The 20,753-nt window shown below is 32.1% G+C and overlaps 2 protein-coding genes across 3 annotated transcripts in view; one reads left to right on the plus strand and one right to left on the minus strand.

The window, feature by feature from the left end:
- LOC123714926 (phospholipid-transporting ATPase ABCA3-like) overlaps nucleotides 1-2,185 on the plus strand; it is a 30,997-nt gene extending 28,812 nt beyond the window's left edge. For both annotated transcript variants that reach the window (XM_045669597.1, XM_045669598.1), the window contains exons 30-32: nucleotides 526-665; nucleotides 1,283-1,388; nucleotides 1,634-2,185. In XM_045669597.1, coding sequence (XP_045525553.1) covers nucleotides 526-665; nucleotides 1,283-1,388; nucleotides 1,634-1,826 — 439 coding nt within the window. In that variant the 3' untranslated portion in view covers nucleotides 1,827-2,185. The remainder of the gene's footprint in view (nucleotides 1-525; nucleotides 666-1,282; nucleotides 1,389-1,633) is intronic.
- Nucleotides 2,186-2,670: 485 nt separating this feature from the next.
- Nucleotides 2,671-20,753, minus strand: part of LOC123714934 (phospholipid-transporting ATPase ABCA1) — a 38,571-nt gene continuing 20,488 nt past the window's right edge. Inside the window, exons 10-30 of the mRNA XM_045669626.1 lie at nucleotides 19,935-20,067; nucleotides 18,321-18,550; nucleotides 17,225-17,390; nucleotides 16,383-16,616; nucleotides 16,061-16,202; nucleotides 14,931-15,034; nucleotides 13,900-14,288; nucleotides 12,775-12,984; nucleotides 11,921-12,025; nucleotides 11,308-11,479; nucleotides 10,442-10,567; nucleotides 9,793-9,916; nucleotides 8,797-8,915; nucleotides 8,101-8,228; nucleotides 7,025-7,208; nucleotides 6,488-6,649; nucleotides 6,028-6,185; nucleotides 5,845-5,941; nucleotides 5,356-5,547; nucleotides 4,991-5,093; nucleotides 2,671-4,808 (exon numbers count right to left, since the gene is read on the minus strand). Of these exons, the coding sequence (XP_045525582.1) occupies nucleotides 4,625-4,808; nucleotides 4,991-5,093; nucleotides 5,356-5,547; nucleotides 5,845-5,941; nucleotides 6,028-6,185; nucleotides 6,488-6,649; nucleotides 7,025-7,208; nucleotides 8,101-8,228; nucleotides 8,797-8,915; nucleotides 9,793-9,916; nucleotides 10,442-10,567; nucleotides 11,308-11,479; nucleotides 11,921-12,025; nucleotides 12,775-12,984; nucleotides 13,900-14,288; nucleotides 14,931-15,034; nucleotides 16,061-16,202; nucleotides 16,383-16,616; nucleotides 17,225-17,390; nucleotides 18,321-18,550; nucleotides 19,935-20,067 (3,462 nt within the window). The 3' untranslated portion in view covers nucleotides 2,671-4,624. The remainder of the gene's footprint in view (nucleotides 4,809-4,990; nucleotides 5,094-5,355; nucleotides 5,548-5,844; nucleotides 5,942-6,027; nucleotides 6,186-6,487; nucleotides 6,650-7,024; nucleotides 7,209-8,100; nucleotides 8,229-8,796; nucleotides 8,916-9,792; nucleotides 9,917-10,441; nucleotides 10,568-11,307; nucleotides 11,480-11,920; nucleotides 12,026-12,774; nucleotides 12,985-13,899; nucleotides 14,289-14,930; nucleotides 15,035-16,060; nucleotides 16,203-16,382; nucleotides 16,617-17,224; nucleotides 17,391-18,320; nucleotides 18,551-19,934; nucleotides 20,068-20,753) is intronic.

Below are 20,753 nucleotides of genomic sequence, written 5' to 3' on the forward strand. Positions count from 1 at the left end.
ATTTCTATGAAACCATTTTTAACGTTTTACTTGAAATTGTAATCTAATTAATACAAAGGCACTTATTACAGCACTTTTGAAGTGATAAAAGAATTAAGTTGATTGAGTAGGTGACCAGAGCCTGTGCTGTAAATTAATCAATAAAGATTTTTATAAATTCGACGAATATTTAAATGACCCCAATCCTTGGGATTGCTTTGCTCCAGTGCATTGATTTCAAACAATTTGTAAGTCTCAAATCTTAGCGATTAAAAAATGTGGCGGAAAGTCTCTTCGCTCTACGCCCTTGACTTGTGAATTGGTAGTAAATGTAAATTTACAATTAATTTAACTTCTTTTCTGACGATCATAAGTGTACTTGTTAACCTATATGAATAAAGTTATTTTGAGTTTGAGTTGAGTTAACAAAAATAATTGGCAGCGGAAAAATAATCACACAGAGAAACGATGTTCACCCTTTAGAAACATTTTACTATTTTAATTAATTATTTTGAATTTGTTGTGTATCCGTACCTGTGTGTTCAGACGCGCGAACACGTCTTTCGTACTAACATCGCACAGTATGGAGGAATGCGAAGCGCTCTGTTCCCGTCTGACCATGATGGTGCGTGGACGCTTCCAATGTCTCGGATCACCGCAACATCTCAAGAATAAATTCTCGCAAGGTATTAGAACAAACAGATACATCACTATAGTACAAACACTGCACAAATCGCATTTTTTTTTAATTTTATTAATGCGATTTTAAACTAAAAGTAGGAAACACATAGTACACATTCTTTTACTTGGAAACTTAAGAATCTAGTTACCTAACTAGATTCTTTATTACACATAGGTATGTGTAATGACAAATGTGCTATAGACAAAAACTATCATCTATAGTAGTCAAGCCAATTCTTAAAAGTTCAACGTGAGTAACGCTTAACAACAGATGAGTCTTCTGCCCATTTGTCGTTTTATTGCGTTGCGTTGCCGGTCTTTTAAGAATTGTGTACCAATTCTTTTCTTGATCTTATGTTGAATTGGTTCAGAAATGTTCAGTGGGCAGCTTCTTATGCAGCAGCTTGTCACTTCTGTGTTATTATTAATAGAAGTACTAATCCGTAATCAATATATTCCTATATATTTATTTGAAAATAGTCGTCGAATTGATAACTTCGTTCATAACGATAAGAATCGTTAATCTTCTTTTTTGTAAAGTTTAATCCGTTCAGAAATCAAACTCAAAGGTCTTATTTGAAAAAACCTTTTTTGAAACGCTAATTTTATTGTCTTATTACAGGTTTCACGTTGACAATAAAAGTGAAATCCGGTGACAACGAAGGACCAAGCAACATTGATTTAATTAAAAGCTATGTCATGGTTAACTTCAACCGTCCACGACTGATGTAAGTATTTACATTAACTGCCTTTGCAACTCATTTCTGTATGTTCTTTGAAAATTCCTATAGGTATTTTAGTAATGCGTTTAACACGGTACTACAAATCCTTCCTTATTCATAGGCTATTTGCATCGTTTTAAATCACTTGTCTCTTTTTATCACACCGTAAAATTAATTTTATAGAAAGAGACATGAAACTACTTTAGACTAAGCTGATTTTTCTTTGGGTCTCACCTATATCCGTTCCTCAGGGAGGAGTACCAGGGCCTTATAACTTATTACCTCCCAGACCGTACCGTGTCTTGGGCCAAAATGTTTGGGATAATGGAGAGAGCGAAAAAAAGTCTTCCACTAGAAGACTACAGTATTTTACAGACATCACTCGAACAGATATTTCTACAGTTCACAAAATATCAACAAAGTAAAGAAACTACTCATTTATAGGCATTTTCAAGTTAATTTATCTATACCGAATCTGGTACGTTTTCTGACACTATGACCACTTTACATTAGTTATTTCTGGGAAAGTTTAAAATTTTATATCCGTAATGCACATCGGCTCCATGAGCAAATTAATTAAGTATATAAAATGCTTGCTTATTTTCAAAAATGAAATTACGTAAAAAAAATTAAAACCTAGCAATTTCTTGGATAAGATTTGGGATGTCAATCTGTGTCGATTTTAATAATGATTACAATTAAGAAAACACTTTTTAAACGGATTGAATCTATGTATTATTATTATAAATAAAATAAGGTGTTAAATGTCAAAAGTATCACTATCACTCACGGTGTCCTCTATTTTCGCGGATTTCATCATTTCTGCAAAAACCCGTCATCTTTTAGTCGATACCCTCTCCGGGGAAATAAATACAGATAACACAACTTTCTCTGCAGCTGTGATACTTTTGACATTCAACACTTTTTGTCTTCAGTCACCGTGACCACGCACGCTGTAAAGCACGCGAAACGTCGGAAAAAAAATTAAATTTAAAATTATGTAAATAATTGAGTTTTTAATAATAATACATAGCTTCAATCCGTTTAAAAAGTGTTTTCTTAATGTGTAAAAGCTAAGTTAACAAAAGACAATACAAAGATTATGTTTACCATGACTAAATTATAGTTTAGTTTGTATATAATACAAAAGTATGCACATACAACAATCACGACTCCATGACATGTTAAGCACATGTTTAGATCTAAGTTCTTCAAACAGCTTAATTATACTTAAAAGATTTTTATATAAGAAAATTATTGTACATTTGAATAAATAAAAAGGTTTAAAATTCTGTAAGCTTTTATTAAAAAAAATTGTAAACCTACAATGCAAACGTACACATCTTAAATACAGTGAGATAAGGCAACTTATTAAATAATTCGAACCCAATGTTTACATAAATTAGCAAACAATTGTACAATTGTACATAAATTAGCAAAGACAGAAAATATTTTACTTTCTATTACACACGCGTGTCTATTATTAATGTCCAAATAAAAATACAATACTCAAGTACATTTATATTAATCAAATCGGTACAATATACTTAAAATTTATTTAATTTGAAAAGGTCAAACTGAAATTGTATTTGGATATTATATCAATAAATAGGAACATAAATATCACTGATTGTGGGTTGAGGTTAAGTAAAATTACAAACTATCACAATTTATATAAAATCACAAATTATACCATAAAATATTTGTACCATTGTTTATGACGTAATACAAATTATAACTTATTTTATAGTTGAATAAGATTCAATATAGCTTTGGTTCATAAATATGTGCAAAATATCATTGTATACATACAGATATAAATAAATATTTCAATTTACTAACTACATTATTAGAAAAACACTCCAAAACCGAATCGTAATAAAATTCTGAAAATCTATATTAGTTTACTCTGTTGTCTATGAGAGCTATAAAGCGGAATACAAAAAAAAATCGTGTCCGAATTACATTTTTCCAAAGACAGTAAAGATATCACATATGTACATTATATTATTTTCCCTCACACTTAAAATTTTAAATATGGCTGCGTTTGTCATTGCTAGCTTTTCTATGAAGAATAGCGTTTATCTAACTTATTATTTAGCATTTTAAATACTGCGCCTAACTAGAAAATGCAGGCGATTTTTTATTCCAGGAACACATATTTTTACAACACACAGTATATTGAATTACCTAAGTTCATTCACTGGGTACACGGTACCATCATGACAGTATCGTAAGTATCTATACCGGCAAACTTCTTGAACAAATGTCACATGGTCGATCGCCTGATTGGTAAATTTGTGTCTCACGCTGTATACGATGCGCAAACTCCCCCCCCTGTATAATGCTCAAAAAGTTTGCCGGTATCTGTACCACGCCCTCCCAAAGTTTCGTCATCAGCGCTCGGGATATTGAAGAACTCGAGTATATATCGCTTTTGGAAGATGAAGAGTACCGGCACTTTATGATATCTTAATAGTTACTGTATAAGTATTAAGTACTGGATATAGTCAGTCAGGTCAAAAGAAAGTTAGATAAAATGTTTGCGATCATAATCCACAAGCGAAATTTATTAAACGTAAATCGTCTAATATTATAATACTCATTACAATTATGTAAGTGATTAATTAAGCTATTTTCCCAAAACTTCCAAAATTATTGAAATCTTGATATAAAACTATTATAATTATCTCCCTAAGTTTTATACTCGTAACACCTTCTAAATCTTATCTAAGTACATCACATTGAATTTATGTTATTGAAATATAAAAATTGCAGCATTTTTAACGAAAACGGCAGTAAAAATTGTTAATTAAGTTTTTTTCAGTTTACGTACTCTAATACGTTTAAGTACAATTTTACTAGTTTGTGACTTAAAATCGTGAATTTATTATATAAGATAGCTTTGTTTAATAATACTGAAAAATTGTATTTTAAGTAGTTTAATATTTAGGTTAAACGAGTCTGGTAATTGAAACTATTGCCATAGATAATAACTGACTGTTAAATGCTGTAGAAAAATGAACGACTCGTAGCAAATTGGTAGACGTAGAAACCAGTCCTTAAACCTCCGTTTAAAAGAACATTGGGTATAAATTGTATAAGAATTGCATAGAGAAAATCCAAAGTAATAAATATTATAATTATAACATTTAATGTTTTACAATTAATAGAAAAAGTATATATTTTACCTAGGTGGCCAATCGGCCATTGCACTAAATTATCTATAAGAGTTCTAATAGTTACGTACGTGAGTTTTCTCGCATACGTGTAAACTGTAAGAACACTTGTTCGAGCGTGGTTTGCGATACGGAGTAGTCCTCGATGGGGTAAAGGGATTTGGCCTCCTCCATTTTGTCGAAAAGCTGCCACCAAAGCAGCTCTTGATCGTGAATGTAATACGTACTAATGCCGAGGTAGGTTTCGCTGGAAGGAATTACTCTAGGTAAGAATATGAACAACAATCTTTTTTCTTTTTCATAACCAGAAATTTAATTAAAATATATTTGGAAATACAATAATATATATATCAACATTTTATTAATATATTAAGCATAAAAGTGTCCATGTCTTTTCTGCTTTCTTGTTAATTTCAAAATAATACTTACATGTGTCTAGCATCCTGAAAATTGTCTATGATAAACTCTCTTATCCTTGCTACATCTACAACTCTTTGCGACGTCTCTCTACATTTCACAATTAGCGTATAACCTACAAAAAAATTCAGTATATAAAAAAAAATCACATTCTATCTTAAGGCCTAAAATCTAAAACGTCAACTAATCGTAAAATTTCAATAACTGTCAAAGGTTTTTTTCTGGTCATGATTTTGCGATATTCTATACGAATTTAAATATGGACTAAGTCTGGAGCAATGTCAAATATCGTAATAATAAATATATAGATTTGAGTCTCATACACAATTTTTTTTAATATTAAAAATCAAGCAAAATATCTAAAAAAAATATGTCACCTTGTGAGAATTTGTTCTTAAGATGCTGTAGTGGTCCCAAACAGAACAACCGTCCATTGACCATAACAGTTAATCTGGAGCAAAGCGCTTCACACTCCTCCATACTGTGCGAGGTGAGTACTACACTACGTCCAGATACGACGGCGTCACTGATACAACGCCACACTCGGCGTTTTGATGCTGGATCCATACCTTAATACAAATTATATTTCTAAAATTACATTTTTAAAGAAACTTTTATGACCACGAGTGAGTTCGCACATGAATTTGCTTCTAAATCTTATGTTAAAAGCAATCTAAATAAAAAAATAACTATATTTGTTCGAAAATATGTATGGTTATTAATTTGGATATTATTGCAATTAACTTTATTCATATCTATGCCGTACATTCTGTTTCGAAATAGATAGCAAACAACAAGGATATTTATATTAATCTTTTAATGATTATAATGTATTAAACAAAGTTATGATAAAAAATAAAAAGTACCTGTGGTAGGCTCATCAAGGAAAACCAATGGAGCATCCCCCAACAAGGCAAGAGCCGTACTTATTTTCCGTTTCGTTCCACCACTGCATTCGTGAACCTTAAAAGAAAATCTCAATAATTTCCGCACCGAAGGATCAAAAAGTTTTAAGTGTTTTGTTATGAAAAAATATTTATGAAAAGTACCTTTTTATCGTAATGACTTGCGAAACCAAGCTGTTCTGCAAGTTGTAAGGCCCACTGGGAACCGATTTTCACTGGAATACCGCGAAGCAGGCAGAATATTTTGAGTGTTTCGCGTGCAGTAAGGTTTTCTAGTAATGCATCGAACTGCGGGCAGTAACCTATAATATACGTATTAAGTAATATATTTCCACCAATACGACATATTACAATATATATAAGTACATAAACTTTAAAGCAATACTATAGTTATGGATGTTTGAACATTATGATGATAATATTCGCGTGACTTAGAAAAAATATAATAAAAAGAATTATGGCTTAATTATAAGTACAAAATCAGATGCTAGTGGATTGATATCGAATATCCGTGATAATAACATTGACTGACTCACCAAACAGTAAAAAAATACAGAAATGTTTGCGGTTTTACGATAGTTAGATTCCTATAAATAATCCTTACCCATATGTGCGTGCACGTCTCGAATTTGCGTCTTAACGGACATTCCGTGTACGTATACGTCACCCGCACTGAGATGCGTGTCACCCGTTGCCATACGGAACGTACTGGTTTTACCCGCCCCATTGATGCCCAATAGTCCGAAACATTCGCCTTTACGCACCGCTGTAAAAATAAAGAAAATATCATAAAATTTATAATACAATGGCGTTCTAAACTTAGATTTCTTAATGTTTCGTTAATTATATCATAGATTCCATCGAGGCAAGTCTGATATTTCTCAAAAATTTCCGATTTAACCACGACAGTTTAGTTCACTGAAAACGCACGACCAGGATTGACAATCGCAAAGTGAATCGTAATAATGTACATTTTTTTTAATTTTAATGTTCTGTTTATATACATTAGTTATCTAGTTTGATTATAATTATATTACCTTTGCCTTTGGTTATTTTATATTAAATCGAAGTTCTAAGTTTGGTTTCCGTGAACAATAATTGCGACAGATTCGTATATGTACGACGTTTGGTATCAACTTACCAAAAGTCAGTCTATTAACAGCAAGAAACTCCTTATAGTACTTGGTGAGGTCTTTGCAGATCAGACTATGTTGAGCCAATTCTGGTTTAGTAAGCTGTTGTACCGTGTGTCTTTCTGCTGCCACGTCACTATCTTCGTCCGACCTGATTGGTAATGGTCGGTAAGGGGTCTCCGAGTAGAATATCTAAGAAAAAATATATTTAATTATGTAGCGATTTTAAAACAAATCACTCTCTCTAAGATTTTAAAACTAATCTAAGCGAATGACCAACCAGGCTCTTAAGATAAACCACTCCTTATATGGAAATTGTATTTGTTTTTCCAACAAACTCCCAAGCAAGATAATTATCACTGAATAAATAAAACTCTTCTTAAACGTAAATTAACCGATAAAGCTTTTTTTATAAATTTGACGAATATTTAAATGATCCTAATCCTTGGGATTGATTTGCTCCAGTTCAAACAATTTGTAAGACTCAAAACTTAGCCATTAAAAAAACTGGCGAAAAGTTTCTTGCCCGCTCTACGCGCTTGACTTGCGAACTGGTAGTAAATGTAAATTTTAAATCAATTTAACATCTTTTTCTATTGACGTTTATAAGTGTACACTTATGATATATTGGATACCTATATGAATACAGTTATTTTGAGTTTGAGTTAATTAATAAGACAACTGTGGATGGTGAAGTCGGTTGTGTAGGCCTTGTCGTACATACCTGGAACAAATCCAGGACTAAAGAAAGGACAAGTTATGACCAAACCGATCAGCATGCATGGTAAATGTCATGAAAGTGGATGAAGTGCGAGAGGTGTCAGGACCGTAACAAGTAAATCCTAAGTCTCTGCCTACCCCTCCGGGAAAATGGCGTGACGGTATAAACAAAAAAATCAAATATTTTGAATTGTTTTAATATGTTGTACCCTCTTCATTATTTTTAATAATTTTAAATATAAACCTTCGATATTCAGAAACGATGACAAAAGGCCTTTTCAGAATTTAAGGGCCTGATTCTTGTAATATTTTTTAAAAGCGATATTATTTAAAAAAAAACGTCGAATGTTCATGTTATCCATACCTTATTAATCACCTCGTACTCCTTGATAAGCAGAACTGAGAATGCTATGACACCAACCAACGTCATCATAAATAGATAACGGCCAATTCCGGGCTCTTCCCACTTCAAAAATGTATTTTCATCCAGGTCTGAAAACATGAATTATATTTTTATTGACCTCTATAAGTATTCTAAAATCCAAACGTATATTTAGACATGGGATGGGAAGATGGAATAAAACTGATTGCAGTCAAGGTATGGTCAAGAGTGGGATGAGAAAGGGCATATTGGGATGGTCTGGAGGAGGCCTTTGTCAGGATCGACAAACATTAAAAAAAAAATCATCTCTCGAGACTTGTCAAAAGTAACGAATAACAAACATCTATAGAGATTATATTGAACTCGATTTCGAGATTCAGCGATCGTAGTCAATGATAATGCCAACTAGGGTTCCCCTATAATCATCATCAGTCCTCAAGTACACTTCGCCATCACAATCTATCCAGAGCTTCCTATTTCCAATTGCGAACCCCTATTGTTTCCTCATTGGACTCATAGGTCCTTCACAACTCCATCCCACCAACGTAGCCTTGGTCTACCGGGTTTTCTCTTACTCTCCCCTTTCATCCCTTATCGTTTATACAAGTTGATTTAAATATGTTATATTGAATCAAAAACAAAAAAGGACTTTCAAAAATGTAAATAAGACTCACGTACTACAACACACGGTCATGTTAATTTGCGTGCACAGCGATTGCCTCGTACAATTCTGAAGCTCCAGTTGCGTACAAAGGCCGTCACATATCAGCATCTTGAATGATGACAGGCTCATGTCCCTAAAGGATATTTTCTTACGATTATATACGTAACATAAACTATATAAATTTGACATAAATAATATAAATGTGTTTCTCTCTTTCTTGCTCCTTGTTCAGCTCATGGTAGTGGCTTAGGGTTTATAATTTAGCGTTTATTGTATATCCAAGGTTATTAAGAAATAGATATTTGCAACAACAATTTTTTTTTAAGTTATAGTTCTTTTGGCGCGTTAGGCAAAAATTATAAGAGTAAATTTTTACGTCACAAAAACTGAAACCGGCATACCGTCACAAACAACCGACACCGCACACCGTCACAAATAACCGACACCTTGAAGTTACCATAGTAAACATTTTACAATAAAAAATGCCAATTTCTTTAATTGTGTAGATTTTTTTAAATAAACTTTATTTAACTAGTTTATAGCTACTTTTATATATACAAAACATTCAATGAATTAAATACCTTTTTTTCTTTTACAAATTTCTTTTTCTAGAAAATTCGTAGAATAAAATTTTTGAAAAGATTTTAAGAAAGAAGAAGAAGAAGAAGTATAACTTCTAACGCGTGTACATAAGTACAAACACATGATTTTTTTATTAACGTGTCATTGTTAAGACATCATTGAACATTACGATCTAGCCTAACTAAAGACTAATAAGTAATTTCTAGTCTAAGTCTAAGCTTTTTTACTAAAAAGAATATTTATTCAACATAACACAAAATTAATTAAGAATCTACATTAAGTTCAGCAATTGGTTTAAATTTAGGGCTTGAATCATGGGAATAGTTCTTCCAGCTTTGTTTTCCGAGGTAATTAAGCCCTTAGAAGAAGTTCGCTCGCGTAATCTGCTCCAAAGCGCTAATAAAAACCCTTATTAGTAAAAAACTTACTTGAAACTCCTGCTCATACAATAAAGCGGTAATGGCGCGAACACCCAATCGAATATTCCCGCGTAATACGGGCTCCCGAATTCAGGCAAACGCAGAACTTCTGTTATTAGGAACGGCATACAACCTGAAAGTTATTTTAGAAAATAAACTTCCTTTATAAAAGCATTTGTAAATTTCTCGTTTATGGATTAGGAATTTATTCTAAATAAATGCCCATTCCCTCAGCTCTATTTATTGAATTATTCTTTAAGTCAGAAAGAGTACGCTATTTGGTAGAATGTGTGCGTGTTTTAGCGTACACGTGTAAGAAGTGAAACTTCTTTATGACCTTATTTTTCGAAAAAGTTTAACAAAAGGCTTTTATTATCATAGACATGAATACAAATCATACAATTATTTCAAGATTACTAATAAGATTATTATAGAATTTCATTCATTGTAATAGAATTATTACTATCATTGTTAAACGACATGCGAGAACGTACTCTTCGAATCAACCGTGGTAGGGACAAGAACAAGATGGCGCGTAACCGAAAAATGTGACGGTAAATTTATTTCCAACGCCGATAAAGAAGTTTCACTTCAAAAACCTTCCACTTTTCTTAAAACTAGAATTTAAAAGAAAGTAAAACATTATAAGTCAAATTACCTGAAAATATGTTGACAAAACACATTTTCGAGAAACCAGTTGCCGAAGCTTCGAAGCAGAAGGACGCCAAGTAATGTAGCGGTATCGTCGCCAGCGAAAACACCACTAGTACAAGAAGGACTCTGCCTGAAACAACAGTAATTATATCATTTATATACAATTTTGCTGACATATTTGTAACTATTGTACATTAACAATATATATACTTATATCATTATATAAGAGGCACTTGGGCTAATGTCAAATGTCTGTATCTGTTTTATGATCACTTATTTTTATTAATAGGCAAGTAGGTAATCGACTCTCTGTTCCTAACACGCCGTCGCCAAGGCCCATGTAGCCTTGGATCTGTTTCCACACGATTTTTTCCTTCATCGTACGCGCGAATCACACAGATTGCATGAGGGTAGAGACTACAGAGACACGCGTAAGTCACTAATCCAACACTGTTCTGAATATATATTTCTGATATACGTTATTTAGACTGAAAATTAAATTTCGCCTATATAAACGGAATTCAAACACGAGTTTGTTGTCAATTTATTAGCATGTTTCGAAATTTTACCCTAATTTCTCTCTATACAACATATCTTTTAATTATTGTTGAATTAGGCAAGTTGCTTCAGGTTGACAGGTTTCCGATGGATTTTAATTATATTAATGCGAAGACCATCACGTCAGTAACAGTACTGTACTTCTACAGAAAAGTACGTTGAATATAAAAATTTACGCGATTCGACAAATATTACCTATGTTTAGTTAATTATTAAAGAATTTTAATTAAATAACAGGAAAAAAAAATCCTTCTTCCATAACATCTATCTATAAAAATCTCTTTTAAACTATTGAAATTTAGATCAACATACCCAACTCTTCCGGTGTAGACAGCGTTGATTCCTGGAAGAACGCAAGTGTGAGGACTATCGTCATGTAGACGCACAGCATCCAAAACCAGTCCCAGATGAAAGAACACGTCCAGAGTACGCCAGGTCTTACTCCAGATATACGCTGAAGGAGTTTGGCGCCGCTAACTCGTTCCTATAATAAAACAGTGGTTAAAATATTCTGTCCGTTAAAAAATGGCCTTCACAAAGTTAAAGACGCATTTGCAATGCATCAGAATAAGTTTAATCGCCTACAATAAAGATAATGATATAACAATTATTTGGAGTAATTTAAAAGTTTTCGTTTTATATGTGATCCAGATTTCTTTAAACAGTATAAATAATAGTAAGTATCTATTTGTTGATTTTACTTTTTCGTGAAACCATAAACTAAGTTTAGTTTACCGATCCGCAACACCGAACACATTTGCAACTTATTTATTCAGATCAATGAGTATGTTACATAATATAATTCAATTATACGGTTTCATGGTAACTAAACACATCATTGGATTTATTAATCAGTTTCGTAGCTTTAAATTTTTTTTTATTAACAATATTATCTTATTTAATAATTAATGCATTAGAAACTGACCTTTATAACAAATAACACAAGGAACGCAGTGACGAATGCCATACAAAACCCTATGTTGAACGCGAACTGGAATCCTAAACTGCTACCCGAAGCTAGAATTCTAACCTGGAATTAAAGTATTGATGAACCACTGTGATGCGTACCTAACAGTTGAAACAAATGTTTCGTAAAGGCTGATTAAAACTAAAAAAAACTCAAAACCGTGTCCACTTTGGAAGGTTACATACATTAAACGAAAAACGGCGCTTTATATTTGTTAAGTGTATCTGTTTTCTTGATAATATTTCCTTTAAGTGAACAGTCTTAGTGCTATATATGCCATGTCTTACTGTAATGACTACCGTATGTCCACAGACTACCGCCTCTGTATTTACGGAAAATTTCCTTTACCAGCAAGCAAGAGCAAATTTTTGTTGAGTATAAATACTTACGTACGTAGTTTCGTTTATATACAAATAAAAATGAATCGCAAAATATGTTGTTAGGCACAAAACTCAAAGGCTGTTCGAGTTTTTTTTTTCTTTCTCTGAGGAAGGATTTTGCGGAGAAAAAAAATTGCAAGAATAAATAAACTGCATACAATTACACATATTCTATAGACGATAAATGTTCGACGATTTACATTTTTATTTACGTATTAGATTACTAGATTCCATGAGAGAGAGAGCTAAACTGATTTGGTCGTTTCGTTTATTCACAAAAGTTATATAATTTCATTTCGTTCAAGATTAGTATCGAACTATAATGACGTAACAGGGTCAACAACAAATAAGGTGATTTAGACGGTTCGTTTTCCGCACATACACTAAGGCTAACGTTCTCCTACAATCATGTTATAAAATAAGTCTACTCACAAGATTCTCAATGGAATACGGCAGGGGATAGTTAATAACCCGTAAAGAGGAACCAGGCGATAGAGCATTCATCAGCGCATTGTTGGCCAAGGAGAGTGATATGGCCGAGTCGTGATACCCATAATTACTGAACCAGGCTGTGATGCGATTAGGCGCGAACGTAGCACCTATTAAGTTCTCGTAACGTATACGGGCGGGGTTCGTTTGGCTCTGAAATTTTGTAATGTTTACAGTTTATTAATTGGATAATATTTGGTTTAGTATCTATGTTAACCATACAGCTTAAGAGTTGTCTCGACTATTCGCCGGAGCAAGACCTATTTGTGTATGGTTTGGGGGGTGACGATAGAAAAGGTATCATATCAGGTAGGTAAATAATTTAATTCTATAATAGTTATACCATATTTTTAGTTAAATTTTACCACACATAAGCTGTTAATAAATAAATAAACATTAAATTTGACCGCTTCTGTGCATTTCACAAAACATTTTTATTACAAATATGCCTGCCCCATGCGACATGAAAGAAGTATTTCTATAGAATATGCCGAATGAATATAATATCTATGCTGTACCAATTCTATAACTTTAAAGCTGTATAATTAAATTAAATTATCCATTATTAAAAACTAAAAACTTAGCGATTAACAAGAGGGGCCGAGAGTTTATTGCCAGTTCTTCTCGTCTGTTCTACGCCCTTGATTTGAGAACTAGCAGAAAAATTTGAAGCATTTAGCATTTAATACGTATTTCTTTATCGTGTTCATAAGTGTACATTGTGTTATCTAAATGAAAAATTTATATTGAATTTATTACTATACATTTAAAAAAAACATCGAACTGATAAACGTTTCCTTTAGTTTTATGTGTGTTAACAATGGGACTAGGGAGTCGATTGATGTCAAATGCGTTGAAAATTAGTACAGTTAAGTTTATCTGTATTTGTTCCAATAAAAAACTTCGCCTGAGGGACATCTTTAAAATTTCAAACAAACATAATAAATATTTAACAATTTTGTAATTAAATTATTACTTTTGCGTGAAACATGTGAACAAGATATTACGTAGTGGTTGTGACGCAGAACTTTAACCTACTCGTAGTAGTTAAGTAATAATAATACTTACCCATTTTAAATAAAACTTCCCAATGTCCATAGTTCCGATATCATTAAGCACCATATTAGGATACGTTGACGATTTAAAATAATCCATATAAGCCATCATAGTCCGTCTCTCGACGCTTGATTCCGTCAAATTAATTCCTTCAGATATAAGCGTCTCCGTATTCTTAAAACCACTAGTTAAAGTTAACTCTAAGGGAGGTAGGTTGGTTATGAACCGCCATGACCTGGCTATAATAACTGATATAGTTATATTTATAATCGGTGTTACGATTTGTATGAAGGCAGAGAGTTTATTTCGCATAGAATTATAGGCTAGTTTGAGGAACATCGCTTTTATGTGATTTCTTAGTAATTTTGCGCCTTTTACTTTTTGTAACGGTTCGTTGTTCGCTGAAAGAGAATTTTTATGTATGATTTTTACGTTTCCCGAAAAATCAAAGACTCAGCACAAAAATGAAGCATTTAAACCATATCTACTACAAAGGGTGATGTAATCCAAATTATAAAAAAAATCATCAATGGCGCTACAAGCTTTTTAGGTCTGGGCCTCAGATTTCTGTATCTATTTATGATCATTTGTAAATCGAATAAGCAAGTAGGTGATCAGCCTTCTTTGCCTGACACACGCCGTCGAATTTTTTGGGTCTAAGGCAAGCCGGTTTCCTCACGATGTTTTCCTTCACCGTTTGAGGTAATGTTTTAAATGCGCACATAGAAAGAAAATCTATTGGTGCATAGCCGGGGATCGAACCTACGACCTTAGAGATGTGAGTCGCACGCTGTAGGCACTAGGCCAACACTGCTTTATGCAAATTATAACTTTTATTTATTTAGTATTTAACAAATTTTAAAGAAAAATTAGTTTACAATAGTGAAACATAAACTAGACAGTTAAATGTATCTATTTCTTTATATTAAAATACTTTTATAAGCAAATTTAATTCATACCGCTTCATATAATTATGTATCAACTTATCGTCGTATCCAAATGAAAAGTTATTCAAGAAATAACATTCAGAAACAAATACTTACCAAAGTGATTTCGATTGTTCTCGATGGGGACAACGACACTATTATTGTGATTCGTATAGTTATTTTTCTGGACCAATATTACATCATGGTCCTCGGCACCGGCTCTAAAAATTTATAATTGTAACGCGTGATGTTTATTAAACGTTTTTAAATTTACGTTTTACATAATTCGGTGTATATATCGCAGTAAAGTAGTTAAATCAGATAGTAAATTGAATCTCTAGACAGTTAATTAAATGTCGATATTCAATAAAGTCGCTAGCATTTTGATTTAAATAAAGCAGCGTCGAAAACGTTTAACCATCTGTCTGACCGAAAGCCAGCGTGTTGATTAACAATGTAATACAAGACTCCGCCATGATTATTTCATTTGTTATTGATATTTCGGTGTGATCGTGAAGAACTGAGAGCTTGGATATTCCGGGTTTTGCTTTATTGTAAATGGTTAGGTTAGGTTAGTCTTGTTGCCTAGGAACGTTCAGGAAACTCGTTAAACGTTTACGTTCACTCACTTGTCTGGAAACTTATACTGGAACTTAGCGACTTGATTGAATTCGATTTTTAATTAACTGTCTAGAGATTCAATTAACTCTCTGATTTAACTACTTTACTGCGACATATAGATTGACTGCATGGACAGTGGCTGCCTTAAAGACTATTTCAAGAAATTTTCAGCAAATAAACTTATTAAAAATATATTGATGCTCGTAATAGTAAAGTAAATAAAGCTTTACCAATACTAAAACATTAATATATATGAAATGATTATCGTTTTGGAAAACATAAAGTTTATTAATAAAAACGTGTTTAAAGAAATATCAACTGAGAAATTTCCTGTCAATTACGACGACAGCCACAATGTTAAATCACTGTATTTTAAGTAATGGAGACGAAAACGAACTAAAAAATGATTTGATTGATCCAACAAAATATTTGTAATTTTTGTTATGGTTATTTTATTTGTAAATACTTGTGAATAAATGTACGATACTTTTGTCATCTAGAACGACTATCAATACAACTTTTTGTTATAAACATATAAATATTTTATCTTCAGCCTATATTGGATAGTCAGAACGGCAATGACACGTTTGTCAACCTCGTTTTTTAAAGTCGGTTTATAAACTTACTTCATAAAAACTTCTTCCAGGCTCGTGACAGAAAGGCCATAACTCGATACCCTCAAGGAACTTCTTTCTTCTTCAAATTTCTTTAACATTTCAGGAAATTTGCTGACGTGCTCATTAGGTAGTATGTAAGTTAATTCCGAACCTATAACATTGTTATACAATTGAACCTGTACATATACACCAATGATTCTATGAATACATATCAATAGTATTAAAAAATTCAATATTTTTTTAATTTATCTATTTGATTACAAGGTTTATAACATTTTTAACTGCATTTACGACCCTTGCTTTTGTGACTAGAGGTTATTAAAGTACATACCTATATTTGTATTATCCCTAATATCCGGGACATAATTCCTCAAAAAACTGGTAACATTTTGCACGTTACAATCCTCTTGCTTCACTATGGTCATCTTATAACCTATACCATAATGCTTCTTTAAGAAATATGGTGTGCCCACACACTGGAGTTTACCCCCAGACATTATAGCTATGCGGTCACCTAGCACGTCAGCTTCGTCCATAAAATGTGTAGTTAGAATTATCGTACGCCCTAGGAGTTGAATATTATACATTAGTATAGCTAACGATAGACTTATATTTTTAAAGCAATAATATAGAACTTAAAAAAACATAGTGCATGTCGAAAATATACTTAGTAATATGTGGAAAAGCCAAAAAGTTGGGGCATTATTTTTCTATATAAGAAAGTATCGAAACCGCTAGAACGGTACGTGTACGTTGAGCACAGTCGTGAAATTTGAAGTCAGTGCCTACTTATATACCTTTCTTCATGTTGTCAAAACTGTTACTTTATACTCGTAAATAACGAGATATTTAATGTTTTCTATTATATAAATAGAAGACTCAAAACGAAAAAATGAAAATGGAATGAATCACGGTTTTCGAAAACATATAGACGAGTAAATAGCTGTAATAAATAGAATTTGGAATTCCCAAAGAGGATATACTTGAGGCCCAGTACGATAAAACAGCAATTTCATATATAAGGACCTAATTAGTTCCATTTCTTGATAATATATATACAAAGGAAAAAAGTTAAAACTATTGCCATATTTAAAAAAAATATACAAAAAATAACTATCCTCGGTACACCAATCACTAATCGTGGTTCTAAGTATTACCTTATACGTATATTACCTTTTTTCTCTTTCTGTAAGAGATCCCACAGCGATCTCCTCGCGGCTGGGTCCAATCCTGAAGTGGGTTCATCTAACAACACAACCCTTGAGGACCCACACATAGCAGCGCCAACGGACAACCGCCTTTTCTGACCTCCCGATAAATGTGCTGACTGTACATCTCTCTACAATCAGATAATTACTTACAATATAACAAAAAGCGTCTCTAAATTCGACTTTGATGCACTTATAATAAGGAAAGCAACATAAACTTTTAAAAAATGTGTGCGTGTAGTAGTGTACACACGTAAGAAGTCAAACTTCTTTATGACCTTATTTTTCGAAAAATTATCTACTATATGCAACTTTATAGAAATTGGTTAAATAAAGTTAAATTAGATACAGTTTAACAAAAGGATGTTATTATCATAAACATGAATACAAATAACACAATTATTTCATTTTACCATATTACTACTGAGATTATTACAGAATTTCATTAATTGTAATAGAATTATTACTATCATTGTTATCGTTATTATATATTTATGTTATTAATGGCTTCGAATCTCTTCGAATCAACCGTGGCAGGGATAAGAAAAATATGGCGCGTAACGGAAAAATGTGACAGTAATTTTTTTCCAACACCGATAAAGAGGTTTCACTTCAATAGTTTGAAAGTGAAATTAAATTTTGATTGTTCTTGTAATGGCTACATATGTATCCTGACGAAGAAAGTTAAACCACTCAATAAAGTCAGTATGTTATGGTTTCTAATTGGCAGGTTAAGTACCCACGCAAGGCTGATCATGTGCTTGTCTTAGAAAAGATCAAAAGGAAATAATTAGAAGAACGTTATTCGTTATATTATGTTCGAACCCAGTAACCAGTACATAAGTCTAGGAGCATTCAGAAAACTCAACATAAAGCAAAAAAAAAATTAAACATATATTAGTTATGCCTCGCTGTATACTATTATACGATCGTAGCGTTATATTATGAAGCCAAACAAAATAGAAAATAAAACAAGAATCTTCAACTGGAACAAGTCTCGAGTTTTGGGGCTTCAATCAGAAAACAAACTATCGCTTTATTAGATAATATTTATATGTAACCTTTTCTTCCAACTCCAACAACTTAAGAAAATGATTGACTTCGTCATTTATTTTTGACTTCTGCACGCCTTTTAGCCTCGAATAGAAGATAATATGTTCTGCAACGGTCAGATCCGGGAAGAGCACATTATGTTGCGGGCAGAGACCGAGTGACTTTCTTGCGAGTTCCGTTTCGCTCACAATGTTATATCCGTTTATAGTAGCTGTACCGGAAGTGGGCGGTACCATACCTATAAAAGACATTCGTTCATGTAACGATAACTTTATATTGAGGTATTTTTAGGTTTATTCATAAAAAAACAATCAGTATGTAAATAAACTACTCATCTATCTCTTAACATCACAGCGTAAACACAATTTGACAGAAAGAGACGAAAGAGTACGTTACAAGAGTGCAAAATATTTGTACAGTATTAAGTGTCGTCTCAGATTCTAACACAAACTCAAAATAACTTTATTCATATAGGTAACCAATTACACTTATGAACGTCAACAGAAAATATTGTTAAATTGATTCTAAATTTACATTTAATACTAGCTCGCAAGTCAAGAGCGTAGAGCTGGCAAGAAACTCTCCACAAATATATGAACAACATAAAAACTAGTCAACACTTTTGAAACCTTGTTTTGGTTTGAACATTTACCAATATCCTACATAAGGTGTCTATATAATGATCTTAAATTATTATTTTTTTATTTGAATTTGTCTGGATCAAATTTGTTATAAAGTAAGATTATTATTATTTATAACAAGATATTAAAAACATATGAATAATACAGAGAAACAAAAATTATTTTACAAAAATATATTTTTATGGAGTCAATTAACTTTTTATTCACGATGCCGAAATTTAATATTATAATAATTAATTATCCTTACATAATATCGCCGATAAGATGTCAATGCACTATGGCTATTTTATTACATGGGATTATGACATAATAAATACGTTTGTTATCAATAAACAAATATTATTATAATCAATACGAGCGCGATTTTAATTATTAAGTTTGTTATCGCATTTTTATATTACTTCCGTCTTTTGATAATCAATTATAGTGCAATTGACTATATTTTCAAAATTAGCTAAATTTTACAGCAATGGTTAAACGAAAAAACTCACGTTTTATCCAAATTAGATGTTATTTTACGAGATTATTATTGTCAAACACAATATACAAGCAAATTGTCACCGTAACATAAGGCTTGAAGAATCAAAATCATTTTAACAGTTTCAAGGTTTTAGATAGACAATGTTTACGATGTCAATGCATACTTTACACAACAGATAAATAAAAAAAACGCGTGAAAAAAGCATTTAGATTTATGCTAGTGTTGATTTGATTTAAAATGGAATTTGGGGCCTTTAGGGTTCATGGCCTTTATTGAGAAGTGATTGTATTCACCAAGAGCGAGCGTCATATATAGAGGTGCTGAGTTCAAAACTTTAAAATAAAAATTGAAGAAATTTTTAACCATGCCTTGTGTCTTCTTCTTAGTTTCTTTCACAAACATAATAAGATATAAACGGTCACACATAAAATTATACATTCAAATACGAATTTAATTCATGTTTCATTATGTAAATTAATTTTTAATACATGATTTCTCACCTGTAAGCATCGATATTGTAGTGGTCTTGCCAGCTCCATTATGTCCTAACAACACCGTAATTTCATTTTCATACATTCGAAGATTTAAATTATCCACAGCTTTCTTCCGACCTTTGTATACCTTTGTGAGGTTCTGAAATTAAATTATGATTATTCATTAATAGAAAACAACAGATGAACAAAAAGGGCATGCCAAAAAGGTAGCCTGATGACTTGATAGAAATAGCAGGAAAAGTCAATTGGCAAAGATAGAGTCATCTAAAAAGGGTTGGAAGCCTTTTCGCAAGAGGGATATATATACAGGAGACCAACATATTACTACTAACAATTATCGAAATAGAAATTAAGAATATAAAAATATAAAATAACTTTATTATTATGAATTAATAGCAAAAATCCTTAATATTAAAAAGATTTAAACTTAAGTTTTCAGCATATTTAAATAACTAATTACATCTAAGATATATATCTATTCGCGGATCCAATTTTTTTTTAAAAACCTTGACATTTCTGATCTTACGACTGGTTTAATATGTACAGTTTTTTGTATACCACGGAATAGTCTAGAAACACAACAGTTGTGCAGTTGTTCTACTCCTACTATACTCAGTCAATGCCTTAACATTTAATAAGAATAACGTGAGTCTTTGGTTTTGACCTCTTATTACAACAGCTTGTTTGATTATTTTATACACACGTTAGACCGAGGTCGACTATATTTAGGCTTTTAAACGAAGCAAGTATTGATAGGCCATAGTATAAAGCCGCAACAGTATTGTATTACTATTATCCAAAAACAGCGTACAGTTTCTTTATGTG

Source organism: Pieris brassicae, chromosome 10, assembly GCF_905147105.1.
Source record: "Pieris brassicae chromosome 10, ilPieBrab1.1, whole genome shotgun sequence".
NCBI lineage: Eukaryota > Metazoa > Arthropoda > Insecta > Lepidoptera > Pieridae > Pieris > Pieris brassicae.